Source organism: Meleagris gallopavo, chromosome 6 (assembly GCF_000146605.3).
Source record: "Meleagris gallopavo isolate NT-WF06-2002-E0010 breed Aviagen turkey brand Nicholas breeding stock chromosome 6, Turkey_5.1, whole genome shotgun sequence".
In the NCBI taxonomy this organism is placed as follows: domain Eukaryota; kingdom Metazoa; phylum Chordata; class Aves; order Galliformes; family Phasianidae; genus Meleagris; species Meleagris gallopavo.
The window spans coordinates 45,501,414-45,528,917 of NC_015016.2; the positions used below are offsets into that span (position 1 = coordinate 45,501,414).

At 38.6% G+C, this 27,504-nt stretch overlaps 1 protein-coding gene across 1 annotated transcript in view; it reads right to left on the minus strand.

The window, feature by feature from the left end:
- Positions 1-4,253: 4,253 nt before the first annotated feature.
- The window catches only part of SEPTIN7 (septin 7), a 69,270-nt gene continuing 46,019 nt past the window's right edge, over positions 4,254-27,504 (minus strand). Inside the window, exons 5-15 of the mRNA XM_031554057.1 lie at positions 24,068-24,168; positions 23,356-23,490; positions 20,566-20,682; positions 19,866-19,902; positions 18,666-18,719; positions 17,370-17,466; positions 15,768-15,819; positions 14,739-14,864; positions 7,840-7,975; positions 5,809-5,948; positions 4,254-5,286 (exon numbers count right to left, since the gene is read on the minus strand). Of these exons, the coding sequence (XP_031409917.1) occupies positions 5,247-5,286; positions 5,809-5,948; positions 7,840-7,975; positions 14,739-14,864; positions 15,768-15,819; positions 17,370-17,466; positions 18,666-18,719; positions 19,866-19,902; positions 20,566-20,682; positions 23,356-23,490; positions 24,068-24,168 (1,035 nt within the window). The 3' untranslated portion in view covers positions 4,254-5,246. The remainder of the gene's footprint in view (positions 5,287-5,808; positions 5,949-7,839; positions 7,976-14,738; positions 14,865-15,767; positions 15,820-17,369; positions 17,467-18,665; positions 18,720-19,865; positions 19,903-20,565; positions 20,683-23,355; positions 23,491-24,067; positions 24,169-27,504) is intronic.

The window sequence follows — 27,504 nt, forward strand, 5'->3', positions numbered from 1 at the left end:
AGCTGGCAAACACCACCAGAAGGACCCTTCCTTCCTCCCTGCAGTTTTCTCCCTGCGATCAGAGCTGCAGCATCACCGGCAGAGCCCCCTGAGAGCCCCTATGGCTGGTCAGGGCCACCTCTGTTCTGCTGCTCCTGGGACAGGGTGAGGGTCTTGGGATGAAGGGGAGCCAGGCTGGGCCAGGCCTGGGGGTCTGATACAGGAGTATTTATTACTATTGGTGTTGTTTTTGAGGAGCTATAAAAAGCACTTAAATACAGCAGGAGCAGGTGGTGAACTGCTGCCCCGATTTGCAATTCAAAGAACTAGGTCATGGTATTGAGGATTAGAACGTACACGAGTACGCACGTTGGGCAGGATTTCAAACAAATAAACAAACAAACAGGGCCCATGTTTTGCTGACAGGTGGCTCGGCCCAAGGTAGAAGCAGCTCTGCAGGCGCAGCCAGGTGGGAGTGCTGTTCCCCGTGGTGCGATGCTGCTGGGAACCATCCACCCCACAACAGCTGTGTGGAAGGGAGAGGGATGCTGGGGAGGGGACAGCAGGGATGCAGTGAGGATGGCTACACTGAATTGTTTAACAGCATCTCCTCCAGCACAAGCGAGGTTCAGATCAGCAGAGACCTCACAGCTTTATCAGCGTGGTGGAAACCAGGGACAGCATGAAGCAGGAGCAGGGCCCGCTGCACTCAATGGGGTTGAAACAAAGCAGGGAGCAAGCTGCACCTGGAGCAGGGCAGTTCTCACCTGGCAATGCACAGCCAGCCCCAAACAGTGCTGCCCTTGCAAGACAAGGACACGGCCCACTAAGCAGAGCATCAGCTGCTACAAGCGCAGGATGGGCTCTAAAAGCTGAAGCCGTGGCACTGGGCAAGAGATTATTCTGGGCCACCTCTCCCACACAAAGTGTTTGCCACTGCTCACACGTACTCACGAGAAGCACACAGAAGAGGCAGCTTGGGGAGAAGCGATGCAGCAGCTTCCAAAAGGAACTGAATATTTTAATACCTACATGGAAGCTTTTGGCAGCAGCAAACAGATCTCTTCTACCCATCGGTAATCTGGAAAAACCCTACAATCCTCCCCTTACGTTGCCACACAGCTGCTCTTTCCATCCCATTGGCTTCCATGGAGGCAACTGCTAGCTGACTGAGGAGGGAACTGGAGAAGCCAGGGGAACAACATGTTCTTAATAACCCAAAACCACAAGTTTTATCTTGATTTACACAGCCTGGCTATCTTAGTGCACGCAGAAAGACGATCACCTGCATTGGGGAATTGCCCAGGCAGCACAAAACACGTTGTGGCTGCCTCAGAACTCTCTGCATGACGGCACCGAGGTGATACGTTACACAGAGATAAGAGAGCTCGAGTTGCACTCCCTGCCATGAGAAGGGATAAGATTTCTGTTCTATTTGCCACTGTCTGCCAGCAATTTCTTACAGTACTGCTTGAAACAAGACATGATGGGAACAGATGTCGCTCCAAAATCACAAGGTGGTCACAGCCAGTGGGCGAGGAATCCCATCGCCATCCTCTGAAGAATATTTCTATCATTTCTATTAGAATATAGTTTGCATTTCAGAAGAGGAACATTTGGGCCTAGCTGGAAGCCACACAACCTGCCAAGGCTGCATATTGCCTCGGAGAAACAACCATGTGCTCACAGGAAGGATGGCTGGGAAAAACCACAGTACAACACAGCATTTCACAAGTGCTTATTCCTCAAGGTGCGTGAGCAGCTCCTTTCAGGAGTGGCAACACAGCAGGTCTTCGTGATGGTTGGCCACCAAACCCAGCAGCCACTTGGCATGTCAGAGTACGGGATGGAGCATGAGTGGATTGTGGAGGAGGGAGTAATTGCCTTTAGCGAGCCTTAACCAGCATCAGGCTAGGAAAACTGAGATGCTGGCAATGGGGAAATGTAAGCTGTATCAAGAGAAGCTTGGATGCATGAAGGATACTCTGGCAGGAAACCTGAGATTCGCATGCAAAAGCCAGCCCTCCAAGGAAAGGCTGCCCTTAGCTTGGGCAGGTAACAGCCTGCCCTCACCACCCAGGGACAAGCAAAGCCCAACAGCACTGAGCAAACCAGGAAGATGAGCCATTAAGACGCCAGCTGGTTCCACAGGCTCAGCTACACTTTCTGCTTATTTCCCAAGCATAAGCTGATAATCTCCCACCCCATTCTTGGTTTCCATGTTGATTTATTTGCACTGGTTTGTAGCTAAACCAGATCGAGGTGCATATTGAATCAACAGGACGAAAACAACCTTCTTGTCAAACAACTAAGGGCTTCTTCATGCTTATTCTGGATATTAAGATTGCCTCACTCCCTAGGATGCCAAATAGAGGGGCGGTGTAAGCGTTGCCTAAGCAGCATGAGCACATGTGTCACTGCTCAGGTGACGTAAGGTCATAACCTAAACTCCAGAGGCACAACACACAGCCTCTGAGTGACTACAAAGGGCACCAACTGGTCAGTGACCACCTAATGGAAAACTGCTGTGAAACTGAAACCTCTAACACTGCTACATCTGAACTCAACAGCTGTGCTTTTGGCTGGAAGCAGGAATGTCAGCAACCAGATCCTCAGGATGCTGAAGCAGAGCCCCGGGTAGGCAAGATAAGCAGCCCAATGAGATTCATACCACAGCAGGAAAGAAAAAAAGCCTTACGTTTGTGGTTTTTTTTTTTTTTTTTTTATGCTATATACTTATATACACACACATGCTTCTTCCTCTCTCTCTACAAAGTAAATGTGTAAACATAAATGTGGGCTAATGCAGCAGCTGACACGGCAGCCTGCTTGCAGTGCCATGCACAACAGGACTGACCATAACTTTCCCATCCTCCCAACCTGCTTTACACGTTCCAAACTGAATTGAGATCTTCTTAAAACAGAAACAGTACCACTGCTAGCCTGAAGACTGCGTTACACTAAAACAATTAGTGTGGACAAAACAGCCAGCTGAAATACAGAACTGTTCCCGAACACCTCACGCTGCGCCTCGCCTGTGTGGGTGGCATTTAACAGCACCTGGTAAGGGATGCAAGAGACCTACAGCATGAGCCAGGACACCTGGGTGCAGTAGGCTGCTGACCAACTGTGATCAAAATGCCACAGAATATTTATGTGCCCTCATACAGCCAGCCTAACCAGAGCACAACCTCATTTCTGATTATCCCAAATGCGTATGGGGGGGAGTAAGGTGGGGACAAAGAGAGCAAGTGTGATTAAAATGGTTTGCTGGTAAATTAAAACTCTGCTTCTGGGCAACTGAGAATGCTAGAGCAGAATCATTTCCACAGAAAGTATGCCCAGGGTTCTGACCAGATCTCAAAGCCATTCAGAACAGCAGCTTCTTTTCCAGGCTGTGGCTTTTGCCTGTTCTCTACATTACCCAATTTCTTGGATCCCACCGGAGCAGGTGCAGGAGCATTCTCTGTGATACAGTAGAAGATGAGAGAATTTTGCAATTCTGTTTATTTGAAAGCAAAAACTATGTCCATTCAGTGATAATCACAGTCTTTTCTCTGAAAAGAGAGGGGCGATGTATTTTAACTAAGTTACAAGGAGTCTCTTACACAGACCAATGAAAAGCTCTTCAGTGGGAAGTGAATAAATGACATTTCTGGTAAGAGTAACTCATGTAGAAGAAAGTATGGTAGCAGGAGTAATACAAGAGGCATCTGCAAAAATGAGCTTTTCTTCTGTGTTTTGCAGGCAAATCAAAGACAGAAGTCCCCAGCAGTTTCAGAAGTTAGCTGTTCTTTAAACACCAAGTTCCCAGCTACCGCTTTTACTAAAATGGACTCGATTCACTTAAACAAAAGGAAAGAAAAGAAAAAAACCCAAATGCTTGCCAGTGAACCTAACAGAAGTCCCCGAAGAGGCTGCACACGTGGTTCAGCAGCCTTGCCAAATGCTGCTGGGAGGCATAGCAGAGATGCTGCAGAGCTGAGACCCCCCGCATCCTAGGCAGGTCAGACACAGCAGGAGTGCACAGACAGCTGCTGCCCTCTCCTGGGCAAGAGGATTCTTCTTTCACCAACACGACACAGCAGGCACCCTGCTGCTGACTTAAATGAGATGCACAGACAGCTTACAAGCATTTTCTGTGCCTTAAAGTGATTCCTCAGACAAATCAAAGACAGATGGCAATCATCTCCGGACGGAAGAGAAGTCCGAGCACTTCCCAGGTTAAGTACTTGGCTACACGAGTCCTGGAAAACTGCTGACACAGCACTGTGTAACATCACAACATTGTTTATTATGTGACTTTTTACAATACAAACAAAAATACAGAAATGCAGTATATGAATACACCTAAATGCGAAACGGTGATTTCTTTTTCTTGAGGCCATATTCCCATTTCTAGTAAAATAAAGAAAGACTGCACACAGGTAGAAACAGGTTGGTAGTTAACTCCACAATTTTGCCTAGAAATGACCTATAAATGCGTTTTCCTGCTACTTACCATAAAATGTAAAAAGGGAGTTAAAGGAAAGATTTACTCACTGGTTCCTACCATATGAAAGAAGCTATACTCTATTTAGGAGGGCCAATATATGGAAAAATATCTAAATTAAATGTTATTACAAAAATGAAGCAGTAATGAGATCCTTCTGGCTAAAGAAGTTACTAAATGAGAATAGCATATATTTAAAGAATCCAAAACATAAAGGGGTTGTTATAAAAAGCTTAGGTGCACTGTAAGCCTACAACTTCTGTTTTTCCATGTGTACTTTTAAACAATGGAAGTGTCAAAAATAGGGTCAACTGTGTTAGACTAAATTACATTATTGTATATGCTGCACTGAATGGAATTCTTGTATTACAATGATAGGGAAGCATCACTTGCATCATTATTATGGCAATTTATCCTCGCTAAAAACCGTCTGGAGTCCTTGCATTTCAGTCTCCTGTAAACCGTCAAACCACCAGAACATGATTGTACAACAGTAAAATGTTTCCTTTTGCATTAAAATGACGTCTGCTTAAAAAACAAAAAAGGAAAAAAAAAGAAAAAAGGTACTTAGAGCTGTTACTTTTCCAAGTACACAACACCCTAGACAATTCAAGGCATCTCATTCTCCATCAAAATGAACAAAAATTTGTCATGCTGTTAAATCCATTACTATGGATACAACTGGTGCAAAATTAGTCAAACGGATCCGACAAACACTGATGTCCAGGCTGGCGTATTGGCAACTAATACGTAACTGGTGGTCAAAGTGATGCATTTAAAATATCTTCCCTTTCTTCTTATTCTTTTCCAAGGTTCTACAACAATATTAAAAAAAATTGTTAAAAATTGAATACAAGTTGTGTGTCTTTTTTATATACAGATCATGCATTCTGCCACATCCTGCAGGTTGTGATGCACGGTGTGAAAATTTATATAAAACTACAGCAAGTATAGTAAAGTAAACTTAAGCATCCATCACAGTATTCCCCCAGCTATGGACAACAAGATTTATATGATTAATTCTTGAAGCCTCAGCTCTCTATCCTTCCCAAGTCCAATATAATCTAACTTTCAAATACAAGTAGTTTTTTTTTTAAGATAGATCTAGTTATGTATGAAGACAGTGTTTCTCCAGATGAAAAACATGCTTTAGAAGCTAACAATACTCCCACTATGTCCAATACTCTGTAATTAAGTGCAGTCTAAGATTTCTCTTGGGTTTTAAGTGGTATTTCCACAATGGCCAAACACCACTGACCGTTATTAGTATGGAAGTTTCTTTTGAACAGAAAGCTAAAAAACATATGCCGTGAACTGAAGAGCACAAATCAATTTACCTGGAGGAATTCTGTTGTTCCAAAATACGTTGCTGAGCTTCCCAGTTTGCTTTCTCATCCTCAAACTGGCGACGCTTTTCCTCTAATTCTTTGTGTTGAGCCTCCAAATTCTTTTTCATTTGCTCGTGGCGTCGCTGCAGCTGTAGAAAAAGTCATGGATGGATTCAGTAAGGACACAAAACACAACAACTATGCATTTACAGCAACAAACATCAGCAACTGAAGTGCTAGTGCTGTAGTTTATCTTTAGAGAAAGTAATTCTTTGGCCAAAAGCACTAAGGTTAGAAGTTCCAGTACCAGATTAAAATCAAACAAACAAAAACCAAACACCAAAAGCCATCACATCTTAGAGCTTTCAGAAAACACTGCAAATGCTTCCTGAGTTACAAACAGGAGCTGTGGGCAGTTAGATGCTGCAAACAAAAGTAATCGAGAATATCAAGAATATTTGGTATCTAATGTACATGCTAAATTACAAAACATTTGAATATCAGTAATGCATCAAATAATAGTATCTCAGTTTTCATCCTACAGCGTTAACTACATTAAGGATCTGTTGGGAAAAACGTTAATAATTTGCTTGCTTCCTAATTAATATGAATTATTACTAATATTATAATGAAATGGATTAGTAGTATCATGAAAGTGAGTTATCTGCACTGTCAGTAGAGCATAACAAGTCGTTGGTAGGAACTGCAATCAAATGCCCTAGATGCAAGAATGGAAGCACTGTGAGGAAAAGCAAAATCCCATTCGAGTAGTCTAACAAGTGTTTCTAACTGAGATAAACAGAAACACCTCTTCTCCTTCTATCTTCTTTATCTAAGTCTTTATCTAAGTCTTTGTCCTACACAAACCCTTCAAAACACTTTTTAAAAAGAGATTCAAACTAGAACTATCTACTTTTGAGCATATAGAAATATAACGAAAATTTATGAAGAATGGAGAAGGAGGTAGGAAGAATGAATTACATGAACAATTAAAAACTGACAATAGAGGGACACGACTGGTGTAGAAGTCAGGAAGTAGTAAATGAAAAACAAAAATAAAGAGCTTTGTTCCCCTTGTTTTTAAGATCACAATTTCACTACAGGCTTATTGCCACAGCACAGTGTAGAAGCCAGGAGTATGAATGAGTTCAGTAATATTTAAGACAAAAAAAAAAAAATCAAGGAAATGTAAATCCATCAGTGCTTAAACAAAAAGAACCCTAGGTTGATGGTTTTGTTCTTCTGGGTTTTATGCTTTGTTTTTCCCCTCCCTCTCTCTGATGCAGTAAATCTTGGGTCTTTACAATACCCAGACTGGGAAACATTTCAACTACTCTGCCAAGTTTCCTCTTTCCCTCAAATCTGAAGCCAAATTGTCTTCAGGAACTGTGACAGTTCTGAACTCCTCTACTGAACTTCTTGAGACTTTTGTTACCTAAATGCAATTTGATACAAATCTCTTAGAATGAGCACTTCAAGAGGTGCCTGAAACCCATAAAAATTATTGCACTGTCAGGAGTTCAACTGGATGAGACAGAAATGAAGAGTTAAATATGTGTAAAATTCACGTATGTTCAAATGACAAATGTTCAAAAATACTGCCAACAACACACACTTGTCTTTTCACCTTATTGCTCTCATCTGGATGCTCTCAGACATTGTACCAGGAATTCCTGAAATGCCCCTTCAGCACGAGGCCAATTGTTATTACTAAATCAGCTCGTGGAAAACCATGAAAGTCTCAAGAACTTTAAGTACACTTAAGTACACTGGTACAAAATATTCCACAGGAGGAGGAAAAAAGTGGATAAGAAAATGATGGAGTACTTCAGTGTACTGTGACAGTGAAAATAAAAAGAGCACGTGTAGGAATGTTAAAATTGCATTTTACATTTGTGCTTACACCATTTCAGCCAAGACCACAAGATAGGAATAGAGAATAACCAAGCTTTCTTTAACCATGAAATGCTGGAAGACCTTGGAGAAAAGAGCCATCTCTGCATTTGTTCAGCTTCAAGGATATTTAAGGCCTTTGATTACCTCAGCTTCAGAGTCCTTCAGTTTCTGTACTTTTTCTTTGACTTTCATCTCAAACACCTGTTCCATTTCCATCTCCATTTTTTTCATTTTGGCTACATGCTCTCTCCTCTCCTCCTCCATCTGTGCCAATGGGCTCCTGCCATAAATACAGAAGAAGTTAGCTAGTCACTTTTTTTTCCTGTTCCTTTAGGGCATCTGCAAGAAAAACAAGATAAAAATGCTGAAGCTCTAAAATAAACAGCACAGCTGTATGTACAGCTAGCTTAAATTACTTTGCATTATTTTATTAACTATTATGCTTTCTACAAAATACATTACATACAGTATCTCTCCCCCAGCTGATATATCTTGCATTAAAATTAAGGAAGCTCTTTTTTTTTTCCTCTTAAGTCTTAGGTAAAACCTGGTCATGCGTGGGGAAGAAATCAAAGTAATAAAAAAAATTAGCATCTTCCAAGTGATCTTCAGGCATCTTGTTCTTTCCAGATCAAATATATGCAAAAATTAATGGACAGAAACTTTACGTAGAACGGATTAATAAAAATTTGAATGGTGTTGCAGACAAAAGTCTCAATTTCTCTCTAAATTTTCACTGTTCAAAGTGATTGTAAGTGTGAAGTTAGCATTACAACTGTGCTGAAGGTTCTGGTTTATACTTCTAAGGAGTTAACTTAGCAAAAAAAAAGTTCTGGGCAACTGAGCATCAGTTATTCATGAAGGTGTTAGTTGGATGGCTTGACTCTAGAAAAATACTATTAGAGAATAAAATAATGCCGTTTTTTTTCCTTGCATATTACATGGTTACTACTTTTCTGAATTCTACTGGATGTTTTAAGATGTATGTAAAGCTTGTCTCTCACATGAAAGTGATACAAGTTTTAAATGACAAGTTAAATGACATTAAATACCCAATAAAACAGGGTAATTTATGATCCAGTGATAATTCGTACATAGTCCTATCAACAGAATTTCCTGCACTTCATCAAAGAGCAACTACTGGCCTTATTCCAGATCTGAGTAACTATGGCTTTGGAAAACATCAGATTTAATCATTTTAGTGGTAAAAATGGAGAACTGTTGAATATACAATCAACAAGCAGGGGGTATCTGCTGTTTAATGCATACAAAATTCACTCAGACTGGTAAATTATAAATCAGTGGTGGCAAATCTGCACTCTGTCAAAAATGCTTTTGGTTTCAGTGCTTAAAAACAAACAAAAAACCCTAAGTTATTCTTAAAAAACAAACAAACAAACAATGTTCTAAGAGGACATCTAATTAAGGAACTTCCAATGATGACTGAAATGAAATCAGCAACATCCATTTTGATTTAGTTTGTCATTCTCAAGGGAATGAGTATATATACCAAATTGTCAAGACCTGTTTGGACTGCTAATGGCTCAGTTTATCATTATCACTTATATTCAACAGCTAACCACAGAGTGAAAGTGTAGTATGTCATGTCAAGGTCCCATGGATGGTTTTTCAAATACTGGCATTTTTAAATATGCTTCAAAGTTGATAACTGGGGGCGGTAAGGAGGAAGAAAATGGCTCTTCTCTTAAAAAAGTAATTGAAACCTGAACTATTACTTGCAAAATTTGGAACAAACACACAGATCTGAAAGTGATCCTCAGCCTAATGCTTACTTTAGCCATATAAACAGCCAACCGATAGCAACTTTTGTCAAGGAGAAATTTTGTTTAAGCATGGGTCACATATAAAAATACACAAAAAATGTTTCACTTAAGAAGATGGTGAAAGAGAAAGTAAGTAGCAGTGTTTCTGTAAGGTAACCAGCTGTCAAAATCTAACTACTCAGCTGTTGTTATGCTTTAGGATTATCAAGTTCTCAAACGTGTCTTCTCTTAGATTAACCTGGGACAGACTTGGGAGCAGTACTGTCCTTCTGCTGACAGCCTGGCAGGCTAACAGGGATGTCATGCAAGCTGGATTTGATAGAGTGGCAAAAAGTAGTCTGCACAGAAACTCTGCTGAACTAACAAGCAAACGTTTGTAGTTGAGATCACAGAGGTCACAACTCGTTTTTTGTTAGGGCTTAAGTACCTGCCACAGGCTTACCTTCTATTTCAGGTTAAAATAATGCAAATATGTTGAACAAAAAAGAGCTAATGCACACAGCAAGGATGTAAAATGTTCTGTTAGATCAGTTAAGTGTATGGTAACACAGCCCTCTGTTAAAAGTGGAACCTCTGCAAGCCAGTAATAAAATAAAACCATGGTCAGAGAAGATTAAAGTGACTGACTTCTCAATCCAATGAAGATGGGTAAATTTACAGGTAAGCATGAAAATTCCACTCGTTCTTTATTAGCATCTATATTAATAAGATGGATCTTTAGATGGAAACTGGAAGAATTTCATAATTTATGAGCTGAAACAGCTCTCTACTCATTATTAAAATTTGACCATATTTGTTTTGAGGCTTAGCCAGGAAGTTTCTAAAGAGAAAGAACTTTACAGAGATATTTGTCACTGAAAATATTTATTATTTCTTAACGTTTATATTAGCATAGCTTTAGAACAACAAAAAACAGCTAGGGGAAAAAAAACAAAAAAACAGTGCCAAGAGTTGGAAAACAGCAAACTGTTTTAAATTTGAACCATTAAACAGTAAAATCCTTTTTGTGTTTAAAGAATTTTTGTCTAAATTTTTTTGGAAAAATTTAAATGACCACTTACATGCCTTCAACTGTGTCAAATCTAAAAAACAAAAATACAGAGGCTTAGCTTAGCATGCTTAAATAAAACCACAAAACCAAAAAGCAGTAATTTAAAAAGTAAATTCATTATTAATAGATTCCTAAAGCTAATTATGTGCTCCCACAAAAGCAAATTTTTCCACACTGAAAGGAAAGTGTTAGTTCAAGCTTATTATATTTAAAATTCAGTTAGTAAGTCACTACACCGTGTCAATATTAATGCAGATTTGATGTGCAGATATTTTCAGGAACAGTTTACCTCCAATGCGTAATGCTCTTAAAGCAATTTTAAGTATTTTAGTGACACAAACAACCACTTGCTCTAAACAAGTTCTATAAACCCAAAGCCATATTGAAGCTCGTATAGTCGTTAAAGGATCGTCACCTAGTACAGGTAATTACGTTAAAATCAGGCTTTAGTGTTCCTGTGCTGCAAAAAGAGCACTTCGGTCAGTGGCCAGCAGAGGTCTCACAGGAGGTTGTGCTCAGCTCTGCTTCACTGCTGCTGTGACTTCCTCCCAGCATGATGCTTCGCCCTACCTTTCCTTCTCTCTGGTGAAAAGGAAGCAGAGGATCTTGGTGTTTCAGTAAGGCTATCAAAATATTGAGAATATGGTCAGAAGGAGTTAGTAGTCGTCTAAGCTAGACAGTTGGAAGAATCTGTGCGTTGTGTATTTTGTGACCCACTGTGCCAGTTGATTGAACAGAGGAGTAACCAGATAAGGATCATCTTTACAGTGTACAACGTGACTTTAAACCCACTGAAAATATCAACCTCAAATAGCAAAGATTTATCGAATTGAGAACTGCAAATTTCAGAGCAAAGGCAAATTTCAGCACATGGCACATAGTGCTCGTGTACAATTACTGCAGAGTGCTATTTATATACCTGAAGATTACCCTTGATGATTTTTTTTTTTAATTAAGACAGAGATTTATCTCAACAATTTGAAGGAATCAGACACTAAATACAGAAAGGTAACATCATCCTGGTGCATGCTGCAGACTGCTCTTAGGCCAACGTGTCGCCTGTAGAACAGTTGATTACAGTTTCATCAAAGCAAAGGGGAGAAATAAAAGAAAACTGCATGAAACACGTTGCTTCGAGTCATCCACACAACACTGTACAGCTCATATGGTGTACTTATACTCATTTTCACATTTGGACTTTTGTTTAAACACAAAGTTCACGGTTGCATGAAGAATAAAGATCTCTTAAGCTCTTAATTTATTTCTAAGGTGAAAAGGTCAAGTCAGTCTTCACCAGCTGCCAGGAGGAGATGCTTTTGGAGAAGTCCCAGCACCACAGCTCATACAATCTCTTACATACACTCTCACAGTTTACAAAAGGGACAGCAGCAGCACAGGAGTTTCCAGAGCCAGAGTTTGTATCTGTGTTTAACAGGATGCCTGTAATACAGCCAGACAGCAGCAGAGCCAGTCTCCATCCTCAGATAGAGACACAGGATCTGTCTCCCATTAAAGAATCAGATTTCCAGAGAGCAAGTTAAATACTACTCCATTTTGAGGCAGACAGTTCTTTCAAAAAGCAAGCAAACACACAGCATTCCTCAGGGACACACAGATAAAGCATTCATATTTGCTCCTCCTCCTTGTAATTAATTTCCAGAAAGACACACATGGTTACCAGGAAAGTTTTCTTTATACTATATCAACTACCACAGATTCAAATGTACGAAAGCACATCAATGCCAAAAGAAGCACATTAAAGCTTAAAAGAAAAAAAGGATGGTAATTAAACATATGGATAAGGGAGCGAGAGAAGAATAGCATCAGCTACTTCATAACCACTGTGTGCACTCACAGTACTTTTAAATTAAAAAAGTCACCCGGAGTTTGAAGAAAATCTCTAATGAAAGGTTCAAAATACTTGTTACAGGTAAGACTTTGCTGTTTTTTCAGATGGATTAATCTAACTGATAAATTATTCACTGAAGGAAAAGGAAAAAAAAAACACCAAAGCCAATGGCTAAACGTGCCGGTTGTATCTGTTCACCTCAGAGATTCAGAGCCACAATGTTCCCAGTGAGAAAACTGGCTTCAAGAGGCACTTTTAACTGTAAAGATTTTGGTGGGACAGCACAGTGATTGAGGCTGCAACTAAGCATGCTTCTGAAAGCAGAGTAGTTCCAGACATTTGCAGTACCAACTCCAGTGGAAAAAAAAGGCACAGCGATGACCTCAGTAACTGACTGGCAAAGATGGACAGTGCAAATAGTTTTGAAACTGTTTGGAATAGGTATTCATGCAGAAATGTACCTCATGTTCACAGTAGGGGAATAAAAACTTTTTTTTTTTTAAAAACATATGGTACCTCAGATATGAGCAACAGACAAAGCTCATAGGTACAGGCTAACAAAAATATAAGCAGGCACAAAACGCAAGAAATGGTAAGCGTTCTTAGCAAAGTCAAGATTTTTCTAAATATAAACAACCGAGATTGGGAAAAGGAGACAAAATGCTATTAAACACCACATAAAAAAGAAAATCAAAACAATTTTCTCTGATATCCAAAACTGCAATTGAAGACGTTTCCCTTTTCAGTACAGTGACAGCAAACAGAACAAAAAAAGTGTAATAACAGCGAGTTAGATAGATCCTGAGGAAGTGAAGAACTTTCTATTCTGTGTTGTCATTAACACATGATCACCTCAGTGAAGAGAAAGTAGGCTCCAGTTCTTGCACTCAAGTGTGCTTCCTTCCCTGCTGCACTACTCTGTTCTGAAATGTGCAAGCTGCCTCACACCCGCCCCAAGGTTTTCCACAACGACTGCCTCATTTAGTAATTTCAGCTCTGAGAGCTCCTCCCCTCTCAGCCCCACCACCTCAGTGCTACCAACAGCTTGAGAAAATTCTGACACGCTTGCTAAACTTTGTCTCCAGAAGCTCTGAGCTGCAAATCAGTACTAAGATGGCAGTGAGAAGTTACCACTGTGTGATGGACTACTCTAACATCTGACTTCACAACAAACTGTACCTGAATTTCAGTACATTTTTTGAACAGTTGGTTTACTTGGCATATTCCATCCTATTTTTGTTAATGCTAAGCAAGGAAGCCTCATTTTCTCTCATTCTACATGCAACTACACTGTGCCCACTTAAATCACTCTCACAGTAACTTTCAAAGCATGAAGATACTGTCAAGTAGAAAGTGCTTTACTGGAAGAATGGCTTTGAAGCGTTCGCAGAGATGAAAATAACAGCATTTTTCATGTTAATGGTGGGTAGCTTTTCTTTTTTCCTTCCAGGAAAAGCAGCTGTAATTTAGCATATCACGGGCTGAACAGAAGAGCATCCTGTAATTTGGTTGAGAAATTTATATCTAAATATGTCACAGGAAAGAAAAGCATCACTAATTAGTAATAATTTAGTCATGAATTATTATTGATACGTGTAGAACTTAGAAAATGCTTGTACTTAAAAATGTGGCTATTTTTAAAAAGCCTTGTATGTGAAGAATACAAGAAAGCTTGCTTTTATACCTTTCAGTGATTTCATCAGGTTGGCAAACAACTTGCTGTCAGAGGCAATCAAGATGAGGGCTAGAAAGCAACAGCCACCACCCCCTGCACTGCAACTTTACTCCCACAAAAGATAAAGATGTTGCAGTAGTTTCACCCTATGATAAGCAGCCCTAGAAGCAGCCAGGGCTGCCATTCCAAAAAAAAAACAAAACAGCAGCAGCGTCATCGAATGTCAACAACCACCATTTTTAAATTAAAGTTTCTAAACAAAGTATTAACCCACTCTTCTCTCAGAAGTGTTCCCCATATTGAGGATTCAGCACTCCTAAGAGCTAATAATGCCCAAGATAGTACATAACCAAGAACAGAAACAGTAAGGCAGTAAAACTTTCCGTTACGCCCCAGTGATATGTAACTTACAAACAGAAACACTAAAAATGTTTCCTCTTCGGAGCTAATTCCAACTAAAACTCATGTTTTTTAACCTATTCAGTTAGATTAGCACAGATCTTAGTGACCAAAACAAAAGCAAATAATGAGTAAGCCAGAAGGGCAGTGTTCAGACCAGGACGCAACTAAAAGGTAACTGGCTGAAGAATAAAAAAGCAAAATAAAAGCTCCCACAATAAAGCCAACAACAACAAAAAAAGAGCAAACAGATTAAAGAGCAATACAACTGTAACAAGAACTTACTTTGTTAGCTGCCCTTTATTTTTATTGTTGTCAACACCGTTGTATGTAACAGCTGCCAGTTTTCTGCTTCTGTAGTTCTCATAATGTACATTGTTAGTGACATCCTTCAGGTCCTGCATATGAGTTCTGTCAATAAGTGAAATTTATCAGCTTAGTGCATAAACACAAAATACTACCTGAAAAAATATTACACGTTCACTTTACAGATGGAGTTAAGCTGCATTCCTCCGTTAATGTTCCATATCCCACAGTGTCATCGTTCATCCATTTAAGCTAGAGCTGCCCAGACAGCAAAGTCACAGAAATATCAGGTTATTTTCCACTGAGCTATCTCAATTTTGCAGTTATTCCAAACGTTATGTGAGGAAAATGAGAGTTCTGAGAATAAACTTGCAAGTATATGAAGAATAAATAAGAAAGCTGGACATTACTTGTACGTAGGTACTCATGACTATGGCAGGCAAGAAAAAAGCCAAAACGTCCTCATTTCTATCTTTCAAGTGTGCAAAAGATAAACGTAAAGTTCAACATCAACACAAACACGAGCTTCCTCTAGTATTTCCCCATCATCACTCTAGAGAACAGTAAAGCTTAAAAGTCAAACTAGCCATTGTTACAGCAGGTGAACTTACTGAACCACTGTGAATATAGGAAAGAAAAGCCTCTCAGCACCTAACACCAAGAAGCACAGGAGTCTTGCTTTGGAAAGTGCCAGCAAGGAAAATTTTAAAAGCTGCCTGCAAATAAGTATACATCAACACTAACAGACAGCTTGGATTTATATGGTGTATCACAGCTTAAGAACAATTAATCAGGGAGAGAGGATTATTTAAAAACAAAACACCAACCACCAGCATCACTTCCAGACATGCAGTTAAACGAGCTCTTACCAAAACTGAATAAAAGCTTACTCTTAAAAATGAAGGGTTTCTATGAATTCACTAGTTCAAATCCTTTTTTCCTCTGATACAGGAATTTCCAACTTGTTATACATCTTAGAAAATTTAATGTTACCCAAAAGCTGCTTACCTTATCAACATGTTCCTCAGAATTGTGAAGTCACAGTGTTCCCCATTTTCAACTGCAGAAAGAGATGAATTTTTTTTGTTAAGACTCCAACCAAAAAACGTGCCTTTCTCAGAGGTAAGGCTTTTTAGATATCATCCACCTTCTAAATTCCTTCCAACAACAGATTTCCTCCAGCCTTTTTTCACTTGCACAATATGTGTGATACCAGCCAGAGAGCATTAGCAGCATAACTTGTATCAGTGCATCCTGCCAGCCGAGTTCTTATGTTCCCTGAAGCCATACTACCACAGCAGAAACACAGTTTGGTTACTTTCACCATCTTTGTGATCCTTTGGAGGCCCTGTCACTACAGCTGTGTGACTAAGGATCAGACATTAACTGAAGACCTCAACCTAGATCCAGCTATGTTCAAAATCTTTAAAGGCAGACTTTATGAAGGCATTTTTTTCCCTCCAACACCACAAAGGAGATGCAAAGTCTTCATCTGAATTTTCATGTTGTTTTGTTATTCACCAAATAAGCAAATGAAGGCAGTATATTCAATTTTGCAAAGCCATTTAAGACGGTCCTTTTAGTCAGGCTGCAGTTGCTCCCTTTCAAAAAATCATACAATCACTTGAGTTTGAAACACTTCTGAAGTCTGTTTTAAAATAAAGAAGAGCTGCACCACTTCGTACATTTCAAAACACTAACGCAAGAGCCTTAAAATAAAGCTTGATCCATTCTGGTGCAGCTGGTTTTTACTTTGTGCCAAACCTCATTTCCTGCCAGACATGCACTTCAAAGAGCTACAGCATTGCTCTTTAAAGTACTGGTCCATACTGTGCTTGGTTTCTTTGCTGTTTTACACTGCATTGAATTGATAGCCCTTTGAAGGCAAAAAATGTGAGAAAAACCTTCTCTTTATTCAATACATGCACACTACAAATTAAAAAAAAAAAAAATGCAGACATCATATCATCACAGCAACACAAGTTTATGACCTTTATTTCACTATGTGGGTTGATGCAAGCTTTATTTTCCACGTGTCATTTCAAGTAGGTGAATAGAGTTAAAATACAAGTAATGGTTGCCAAAAGAACAAGCCATTATCTTAAAAACTTATTTTCTAGAGTAGCAGAATTTTAAATGAACACAAAAAAGGGAACTATAAAAACTACTCAATTCAATACTAAGTACCTCCCTGCTATTATGCCTCAGCAATTAAGAGGCAAACATTTTAAGAAAAAACATCTGTCCAGAAACTTTAAGTTGAATTTATGCTAGTCAAGCACATCAAATTAACATTTATAATATGAACATCCTGGAAAGTAGAATTCAAGAAATGAATATATTTCATATGAAAGAAATTAAAATAAGGATACTAGAGAAGATTTTAAGCCTCATCTTACATAGGAACTGCAGTAAGTTAAAGGTTTACAGTTCCTCAGTGAAACTTCAACAAGATTCTGCTTGCAAAATTATGTGTTGCTGAACCTTTACCTCGTTCCTGTCAGAGTAACAAAAAATAGCATATTCAAAAACACATTAAGTTAAGCATTTCAGATAAAGGCTAATGTCCTAATATGCTTCAGATGGCTACAAACAGCAAGAAAGCCTTACCTTCTGCAACACCCCATGGGTACTGTCTTCCTCTAACTCTCTTGCCATTGACTTCAATGATTGTATTACTACCTACCACAGCCAGAGGTAAACGGTCCTACAACAGAAAGCACTGCTTTAAGAGAAGTGATTCAACATTTCTAACGCAGATAGCAAAAGCATGACGACGTATAAACGAGACTTAAGGCAGTTCAGTGTTGTGACCCAGCAATGCAGTTTGCCCAGACCACAAGAACGTTTGTATTTCCTAACCTCCAAGCAGTTCATTACACTTTTTATACACATGCACACTCCTTTGAAATCTGTAGACTGACACATTCTGTAAATCTGGCTAAGAAATACTACTGCTGTTCGGTAAGCTAAACAGGCTATTTAATCTTCTTGCACAGTAATTATTTATCAACTCCTACTGCCACTGGCTATCATGATTACTACTTAGACTGGATTGTTCTACTCAGTTTTCTAAGATTTGCCAAAGAACTACTTCAAGTTCTTGTTTTCAGCTGAATCAAAAGATCTCTCAAGTGTAACAAGCAAAGTAGCCAAGAGCAGCTTCCAACAGCTGAAAGGAACAGCATACAAAGATCAAGTATTTGGGGCTTTCATTCCTGCTTTTATTCTTCCTCTTCTCCTGTAGGCCAGCATATCTTAGTTCCAGAATAGCTTTAATTTGTGCTTTATTTGTCTTAGGCAACTCCCACAATAACAAAAGATGTAAAAGCTTTTACAGGCTGCTAAAGAGCGAAAAGAAGTAACGCTGCAAGATGGACTTCAACATACAAGAACAAACCAAAAAACACAAGTAAACAACAAGTCTTTCAACAGCCTGACTGCCCTATGGATTGTCTTTAGTCATTAATCTCCATTAATGCTTCAGAAGATCAATTAGTCAGACAACACTTCTAGTAAGTGTAAAGCACACGCTTCATGCCACTGCACACCTTTCTGAAAGAGGATCCTTGCTTCTTACTAAGCTCCCAGTCTGAATGAGGCAGGTGGATAAAAGTCAAAGAGGGATGGAATAAATAAAAAGCAAATGATCTTTAAAAGTTAATTAATGAGAACGTGATCTAGTGTTCTCATTCTGAGTTTCACCCATGAAAGGGCTTAAGCAATCTCTGAGAAGAATTTCATTCCCTCAGGTGGAAAGCAGCAATTCTCAGAACAGCCTTACATCTTTTTTTTTCCATCCTCTAAAAAATTTGGTGGGCTCCTTGCTAAGGACAGAGCTTTTTCATTCTCCATCCTCACTCCAGAGAGAAAAGAACAGCAGTTTTTGAAAAAAGAATTTGTTACCTTTATCTTTTTAACAATCTTGTTTTCTTCTTCATCATCTGTTTCTGGAAATTCATATATTTTAATTTTGTGTTCTTGGATTTCTTTCATTATCTAAAAACCAAAAACATTATTTAATTGAGAAAGTCACACTTTTATAATAACTTATTTCTTGCTGCCATCTGATTCTCCCTCCTTCTGTTTGACCTGCAAGATCATTTTTACTTAAGTTAACACCATGAAACTTGCACAGGTTTAACACCGTGAGGCTACTCCAAGGGATTATTGGCATGACCATCACTTCTTTGGCAGGAGAACACAGCTTAGCACTGGAGATTGCACAGCTAATGGAATACTGTCCATCAGAGCAAGGTAGCAGAAACAAACTAGGAGATTTATATTGATATATGTGCAAATCCAAAAACTAATATAACTGAAATTAAATTTTCAGGCTGCTATAGGAATTGGGCAACCTACCAAAAAAAAAACCAAACCCCAAAACAATAACAACAATAAGTCTGTAGGCATACTTAGCTCTTTGAATTCCCACACCTATAATTTTCTGTTCCTAGCTCACTCAAGCATCGCTTGCTAGAAATAAGATCACCCAGTTTAGTCAATAGTTTGATTCTAGCAGCAAGATGTATTGAAAACATTTGCAAGCACTAATGAAAACTTAAGAATAGCTGACAGCATCATCAAAAATGAGGCTGTACTGTTTTTGTGCCTGATTTGTCTGAAGCATAATTTTAGAAACAAGCTGATTAGTTTTACAGAATTTTAGATGGGAAAATATTAGACCGTTTAGCTTTCAGCTATACTGCATGGCTTTGGAGAATGTTTCTGATTCACAAGTTAGCAATCTCATAAGGAAGATCAGTTTCTAGTTCAGTCAAGGACTTATTTTCAATTTCATTTTGAAAAGTCTGCCCTAATTAACATCAGCTCATTGATAAAACTCTGCATGTATGAAGAAATATGCTGCATACCACATTTTTCCCTTTTATATAGGGTTACATCCAAAGAAAAACCCAACACGTGAGAAGAAACCAAAACTGTCTACAGCATCTTGACTAGCCTTCTCCAAGGCAGGAAATGTCTTCTCATATTCAGTCTTGTATCAAGAATTTTACATACAACATCTCTCTTACTATCAACGTTTTGAAGAACCTGTTACTTTTAAAACTAGAACTGGACACAGTTTGATGAAACCAACCTAACGTCTTGTTCTATCATGTTCTGTGTCCTCCTTATCCTCCTTGTACAACACAGGGAAGATTAAGTCTTCTGATCACATAGCTGAAATAAGCCAATTGGAAGCACTACCACCAAATTAGTAAAAATGCAAAGCAACAATGTCAATTGTATCTATGCAACAGTTATCTTCTCATCTTTAAAAAGAGTATTGCTACAGACAAGACTGATTGGCAGGTATACTTTTTCTCATCTACTTTAATAAACCTATGGCATTCACTTTCACGTTGACATGTTAATAGTACTAATGTAATATTTTAAATATTGGGTTTTTTTGTGTACAAGTTTTGGGGGATTATTATTTTTTTGTATTTTTTCCCTTTTTTTTTCCTTCCTTTTCTCTCTTTTTTTTTAAAACAACTTCTGTTGGGCACCTAAATCTTCAAAGGCCCTTCCTCCCTTACTGATTTTTATCTCATCAGTGATATACTTCACCTGTCAAGAATCATGTTACACTTAAATCATAAAATCTTCCCCCGAGGACAGAAACAAGATTATTTCACCAAGAAATACAATTAAATCTAGAGATATAAATTATTCAGCTTTGCTGTCTCAGGTCACTGCTTCAGGGTTTGAACCTTGCATGTAAGAAGTTAAATCTCACCATCTCCATAAGGACCAGGTTGCAAAGTTATCCCACACTGTAAATATGAATCTTTCAGCTCACCTGTTTTTAAACTGTTGGCATTCCTCAGGTGTAAGTGTGTCTGCTTTGGCAATAAGTGGAATGATATTCACTTTTTCATGCAGGCGCTTCATAAACTCTATATCCAAAGGCTTAAGTCTGTAAGACAGCATTAACGAATATAAATTGCAAGGCTTTAAACTAGAACATACAAATTATTTGAGATTTGTCTTGACAGCTATTCTTAAAGCACTGATTTATAAGTGACAGATGCTTGAGTTTCAAAAGACTACCTGTAATTGCTATAGGAAATCCCCTACTATTGTACAGTGTAAGAGGAGCTAGTCATCAGTTAATGCTACTAGTAGACAAGAGACTTCTGCTAGAGGAAATTGCACTAATTTAAGCATGTGATAAAAGCTCTCCTACTAAGGTTGGAAAGCTCACAAGTTGTTTTTAATATTGTGTTGCTGAAGACAGTTAGAACTGCCTATGTGCAATCAAAGTAGAAGCATCTCGTCTCCAAAGTACTGTGTTTAACAGCAGAGTGTTATCAAAGCTGGTGATAGTACCTTAAACTAAACATCCACCATATGGGTACATAAATAACACCAGTGCAGGTCAAAATGGTCAACATTTCCTGCTTGCTAAAGTAAAGCCACAGGTTTCAATGCATTAATGCCTTAGAATTATAGCAAGTTTAGTCAGGCTTAAAGGATTCACTTAAAGGATTTAACAAGATTATTTCTCATATTAAAGAAATTAGGATTAGCAACAGATTCAATTGGTATTCAAATTTAGCTTCTCCTCCAAATCACATACACACATATATAAATGAATGAAGAAAAAGCCAAAGAAAGCATATTTAGTTTCACTTAAATATTTTCTGCTTGCCACTAAATTTCTCAGCTTCTCAGCATGCTTCTTTTCTAACACTAATGGATGTTGAGTTTAAAAGCACTGGTGTGACTATCTATTCAACCAAATATGCTTTCCCTCCCCTCATCTCAGCTACCAAAGTCAACACCGTGCCAACAGGCAGCCATCCAAGCAGAATAGTTCCAACTTCAGCACTTGAAACTCAGACATGAAATCTTCATGTGGAGATCCCAGAAGTGCAGGTAGAGGCTGCAATCCATCACCCATCTACCAGCCTCTTCTTTCTCTCCTCCTTCCCATACCACCTAACTTGTTAGTTCAGATGGTTAGTTCAGTGTGGATACCAGCTACCAACAGTGAAACACATTAAATGGAAGGACCAAAAGTTGCATACAGAAGTTGCAGCAAGCCTGCTTTTTACAAAGGTATTAAGTCACTAAGACAAACAAAAGCAAGTTCACCTACAAATGCTTTAACTCACTGTTAACAGACACATGCACTAAGGTGACAAGTATTTGTTTGACGAGTTGTATGGGTTGCTGTCTTCACAGGAAGCACAATGGAAGACTGCACCACCACAAAAGGCAGGTAGGAAGTGAGTAATGTCCTTTCAGAGAAGAGAGCAGTATAAAAGAGGAAATTAATGCTAACGGAAGCAATGATTCTCTCTGTGCTCCATTAATTTCCTTAATTACAGAACAACTCCAATCACTTACCTCTAAAATTGAAAGAAACAATGTAAACCTAACTCAGCTCTGAACTTTTTTCAAGAACAACATACAGTATCACTATAAGGAACATTTTACCAGCTTCTACACTAATAGTCAAAACTAAAACTTGATTTATCTGAATTTTTCCATGCAAACAATTTGTACCAATGATGGATTTAAAAGTCTTCAACAGATAAAAAAAGACATTTTTTTTTAAGAATCTCAAATCTATACTCAAAAAATTGATTCACACAAAAGAAGGTTTATTCTCCCTTTTATTAACATGAAATTTTAGTTTGACCCAACTAATGAAGCATTATCTGCCTCACACTCAAATATTTGCATTTAAAATTGAAACATACGTGGAATAAAATTGACATAACAAACATGCATGTTGGTGAAAAAATGTTTAAGGTAGGCCTACACAAGAAAAACAGCCTTTTTTCACTGCCAGAGAAATATTCCTCAGAATTTCTTCTGTCACTTCCTTTGCAAAACTTTACTGCTTTTGATCCATGCAACAAGATACCCTACTTTTCTCCTCCTCCTGTTTTGAAGATACTACTTTAAGAGCCTCCGACAACATTAATCAGTTGTAATATATGATAAAATGCTAAGCAACCAAACTCAAAGCCTGCACCTAATACACCCTGGAAATGCAGTTCTCTCTTTCTACCACTAGATAGAAGTCTGATCAAGTTAAAAAGCAAGAAGAGGTGGAACACTGCACAATAACTGAAAAAAAATCTAAAATGCCAGTATTAGAATTGTCACTAGACAAAGGATTACTCCCCAGGTGTATGCTTAAAAGAATGCCAGAAACTCTCCATCTTCAATTTATCATTAACATCAGATGGAAGGGGGGAAGAAAAGAGGGAAGGAAAAACTATTGCTTAAAGTTTGAGCCAACTTTTACAGCTGAAATGTATCATTGTATGTAGCAAGTGTACGAGCAATGACACAGAGCTAAGAAGTAGCTTTAGTAGTTTTGAACACTTCTGTATTTTTGATTGTTCCAATACTACTTTTTCTTGTTATGCAACTGATGTGCAGCCACGTTTTCTGGTGTTCTGTCTTACCACCTGTAAAGCTTGCTGATGTTCAGCAAGCCAAAGTAAGCTCATTCTTGTAGTTAGGCAGAGTCTGCAGGCCATTTAGGAAAAGTTCCTAAGTAAAAATGTCAAATTTGAGTGCTTATCTGAGATAGACAGAGATAGGAAACTTAATACACACTAATACTAACCCATGTCCTGAAGGAGCAATGAAGTATAAACAGCACTGAACTCTATTATCTGGCATCTGACGTCTGTTGACACGAGATTCTGCATTCAGGTAGTCCTCAAATTTACTGTCAATGTAGTCAATAACAGGCTGCCAACTGCAGAGGTGACATGAATAAAAACCTGTAAGTTACATCATTTAGGTAAAAACTCTGACTTTGCTAAGAATTAGTTGGCTTTTTTTTTTAATGAATGAAATCAACACAGCATGTTTTATGCAAACAGGTTCTAAACATACAACTGAGTTACACAAAGGCCTGAAGACTGAATATATCAGTTCACTGGAAAACCCTTACAAACACAATTACCTTCACCATAATAGCATTAAATAGAATACTTAGAAGAGTAACCAAAGGAAGTGCTTTGATGGTGCAATCTTGTGAGAGCATATAAATAGGTTCACATACTGGAAGTGCTGATAAAGAGCTAAATGTTCTGTCCACTTTACAGGCATTAAGAGACAAGCTGATAGCATTTCCATCAAGTTATAATGGTAATGAAAACTACAACAGTCAAAGTTTCCAGTCAATGACAAAGTACAGGCAAGTTCAAATACATTAGTTTTTTAACTGAAGATCTAGGCACACACTTAAACTCACAAGGTATTGTATCACACACGTAGAAAAAAAAAGATAATCCCATATTACTGTGGGAGAACAAAGAATGCCTTCTTACCAATTACTATTATCCACAGCATCTCCAAATCCTGGTGTGTCAACTATTGTAAGTAGTAACTGAACACCACCTTCTTTGATTAAAACTTTTGACTGCTCCACCTGTAAGAAGAATCAGATTAAATGCTTCACAATATAGTCACCAGATTAAACAAAAGGGAAAAGCACTCAATGAGTAAGAAACCCAACAAAAAGCTGCCAATCTTTCTGCCTCAGGGCAACTTGCTTTGCTTATAAAACCCCAATTTCTTTGGTAATCATTGATTTGTACACCACAATGGATCATGGTTTAAATTTTAGAAGTCCGTAATAAAAGAACCCATTTAGCATATTAGATAGCCTAATGTTTTATCTCCTTTAAAAACAGGAAAAACCTTAAGTCGATGTCAGCATAAAGTTAGTCTGAGATATCCAGACATTCTCACAAACCACGCATCATCCTCAATGAAATTGCTAACTTCAGTTGTTTTAAAGAAAACAGTTTTTTAGAGCTCAGTCCCACCACCTGCCCCAACCATCTGAAATGTTACATTTCTAGTTCAGTTCATCTCTTAAGAGTGTGCTCATTTGTGCTCACCTAGCATAATGCTGGGGAAAGAATCCAAGAAAGTGACTGTTTGCTGTTATAAAGGCAGCAAGACTGGAAGAGAACACAATCCAGCTGCAGTCTGCTGCACCACAACTCACGTGATCATCCTGGATTGGTTTTCTGGTAGCTCAGGTCACTGATGGAAATCAGACTCAACAAGACAACAGCCACAGCACAAGATGTGATGCAAGACCTGGGTGTGGGAATGCCTGCTAAAGCTGTGACATCCATATGCAGCACAGCTCTGTGAGCTTGCAGGAAGCCTGTCAGAAAAGTTCAGGCTGAACAGCAAATTGACTGCCAAGTCCATTTTTCCTCTTTTTTCCCCCCTCACATGATGTATTTATTGACAATGCCAATATCAGGTGTATCCAGAAATAAAATAGCATTTGGTGAAAAAAAATGTGCTATAATCACTGTCATACCTGTCAGTCTGATCCACAACAGTAAGAAATGACAAATTCACAGTAGTATGTTGGCTCTTTTGAACTGCTCACATATTTAATCATGCTTTTCCTGATATTATTAGCAATTCAATAGAAATTGTCCTGAAGCTATTTTCCAGGTACAGATTTAATAAATCAACCATCCCATTTATTGCTCTTAGTAGCAAGTGACTGCACACAGCTTTGCAGACATTTATGCCACAACACTGCTTAATATATTGCTTAAGCCTCTTGATCACCAACTACAGAAAGAAAATTCAGCTATATGTAACTACCTGAGTAGAAACTTGGATGGAAAATCCTTTTTGGGGAGCCCCTTGACCTGCCCAACATTTGAGAGATCCTTCCAATGATACTTAAGAGATTGCACATAGCTATTTGTGCAGGTGAAACAGGCTGGTTCACACACACACACACCCCCCTGAAAATTGTTGCAAGCACATTGCAATCATTACCTGTATGATTTAACTTAAAGCTGTAAGACGAATGATCACTGTGCAGAAAGTCAAACTAAATACCTCTTGCATAAGTAAGACACTCATAATTAAGAATATACAGAAGCACAGAAAACAACAACAACTTCAAAGAAGTTGCAGCTCCATATTTAACCTCTAAGTATGTAGAAAGCCATTTTTCCCCCCTTACTTATCAGTAGGTATCCTATCCAACCCAGATCAATCCATTTTGCCCCTAGGTTTGAACAAAGGAATTCAGCAATACCCTGGCTGCCTGCAGCATGCAGTCACCATGAGCAGATTCCTCACCCAACAAAAAGGCAAAAAAATAAACATAAAATCAGTAGGGCATCTTCCTAAAATAATTCTCAGCGCTGGAATTATCTGGATGATGAGTTATAGGAGAATCTGGGTTGGAGTGGACTTCAAGGCCACCCATGCTCTCCCTCTGAGCATGCCTAACTGCAAAGTTAAGAAAGTTTAAAACAAAGTTAAAAACACAAACAAAAAAACCAATGAACCAAACACACTAAAATCCCACACCCACATCCAGCCTCGACACCACCAAGCCATCCTTCCACTCACTGCATAACTTCCATCGCTCCAAAAGTGTCCAGTACAAAGCATAGAGAATCCGTGAATTCATGCAACATTCTAAAATGTCAAGTTTTAATTGTGGTGAGTAGATTTTTTTTCCCCCTTGAGAGCTCCATAGAGAAATCTTCTTGTACACAACTATGCCAGAACTCAAGGCAGTAATCCCCAGGCACACAGTCACCTCAGCCAAGAGTTTACTACTCACAAGCTTTAGCATGCAGAAGATTAACTTCTGATTCCTTGAATTCTTTTTGCTATCTTGCATACAGTAAACACAAACGTTCCTACAACCAAGCTCTCTGCAAGTATAAGAAAGCCATTATATTTTCTAAATACTACAGATGATAACATTAAGAACTGTACTCTTGCCAAGCACTACAAGGTATCAACTTTATTCTTCAGCACAAAAATTCCCAGTAAGAGTCATTAAATTCCTAAGCTCTCGTAGTGGAATGCTTTTACAGGAAAAGCAATTAATAACGAATAATCTTGAATGTGTGTTTATAACCAAGAAAAAGTTCCTTAGAAATGCCACACCAAACATTTCTCTCCGAGCGCACTGTGGACAATCAGACCATACCCATCACATGCTGTAAGTGGTAGAGACAGCTGGTAAGGGACAGTATGTAAAAAAAAAAAAACCTGCCCTGCAGCCTCTGAAAAGTTGCATTTCTTTTGTAATTTAAGTGGATGTGGCCATAGATGGTCAAAGGCAAAGAAAAGCAGCAACATCTGGAAAAGATCCAAAAAATCCCTGTAAACCACTGTCATTCATAGTTAAGCATCCAACTGTATCCTATCATCTGGTTTTACAAGTATTCCCAAGGGATTCATGGAAAACATTAGTTCAAGCCTTGGAATTTGAAACTTTTAATAAAAACCCTACTCCAAACGGCCATTTTCCCATGCACTCTGGTTAACTGGGTCACGCTGCTCTATCCTGCAGTGCTACACAGAATTCTGTGACACCGAGCACGTTACAGCCTGGCTATTTTAATGGATTAAACAGGACTTGGCATCCATCTGACATCAAGTCATTTACTATTAACTACTGGTTTTTGTGTGTTTTCTGTGAAAGCAACACAGAGGATGTGCCTCATGACACAATGTAAAGCCACTATTGTTTGGGGAATGCTTGAAAATTACAGTTAGCAATTATTTAAGTGAGATCACTACATGTTTTCTGATCAATGTCTCCCATCTTATCAGAGCAGGGAATTTTTACCACTGCTCTCACGTTATGTCTTATCTCCACCCTACGAAACCTTAGCATTCTGATATTCAGCCTAAAAATGGTTACACTAGCCAAGAGTACAAATCCCATGGATCCAAACACCTGGTTTTGTTACTA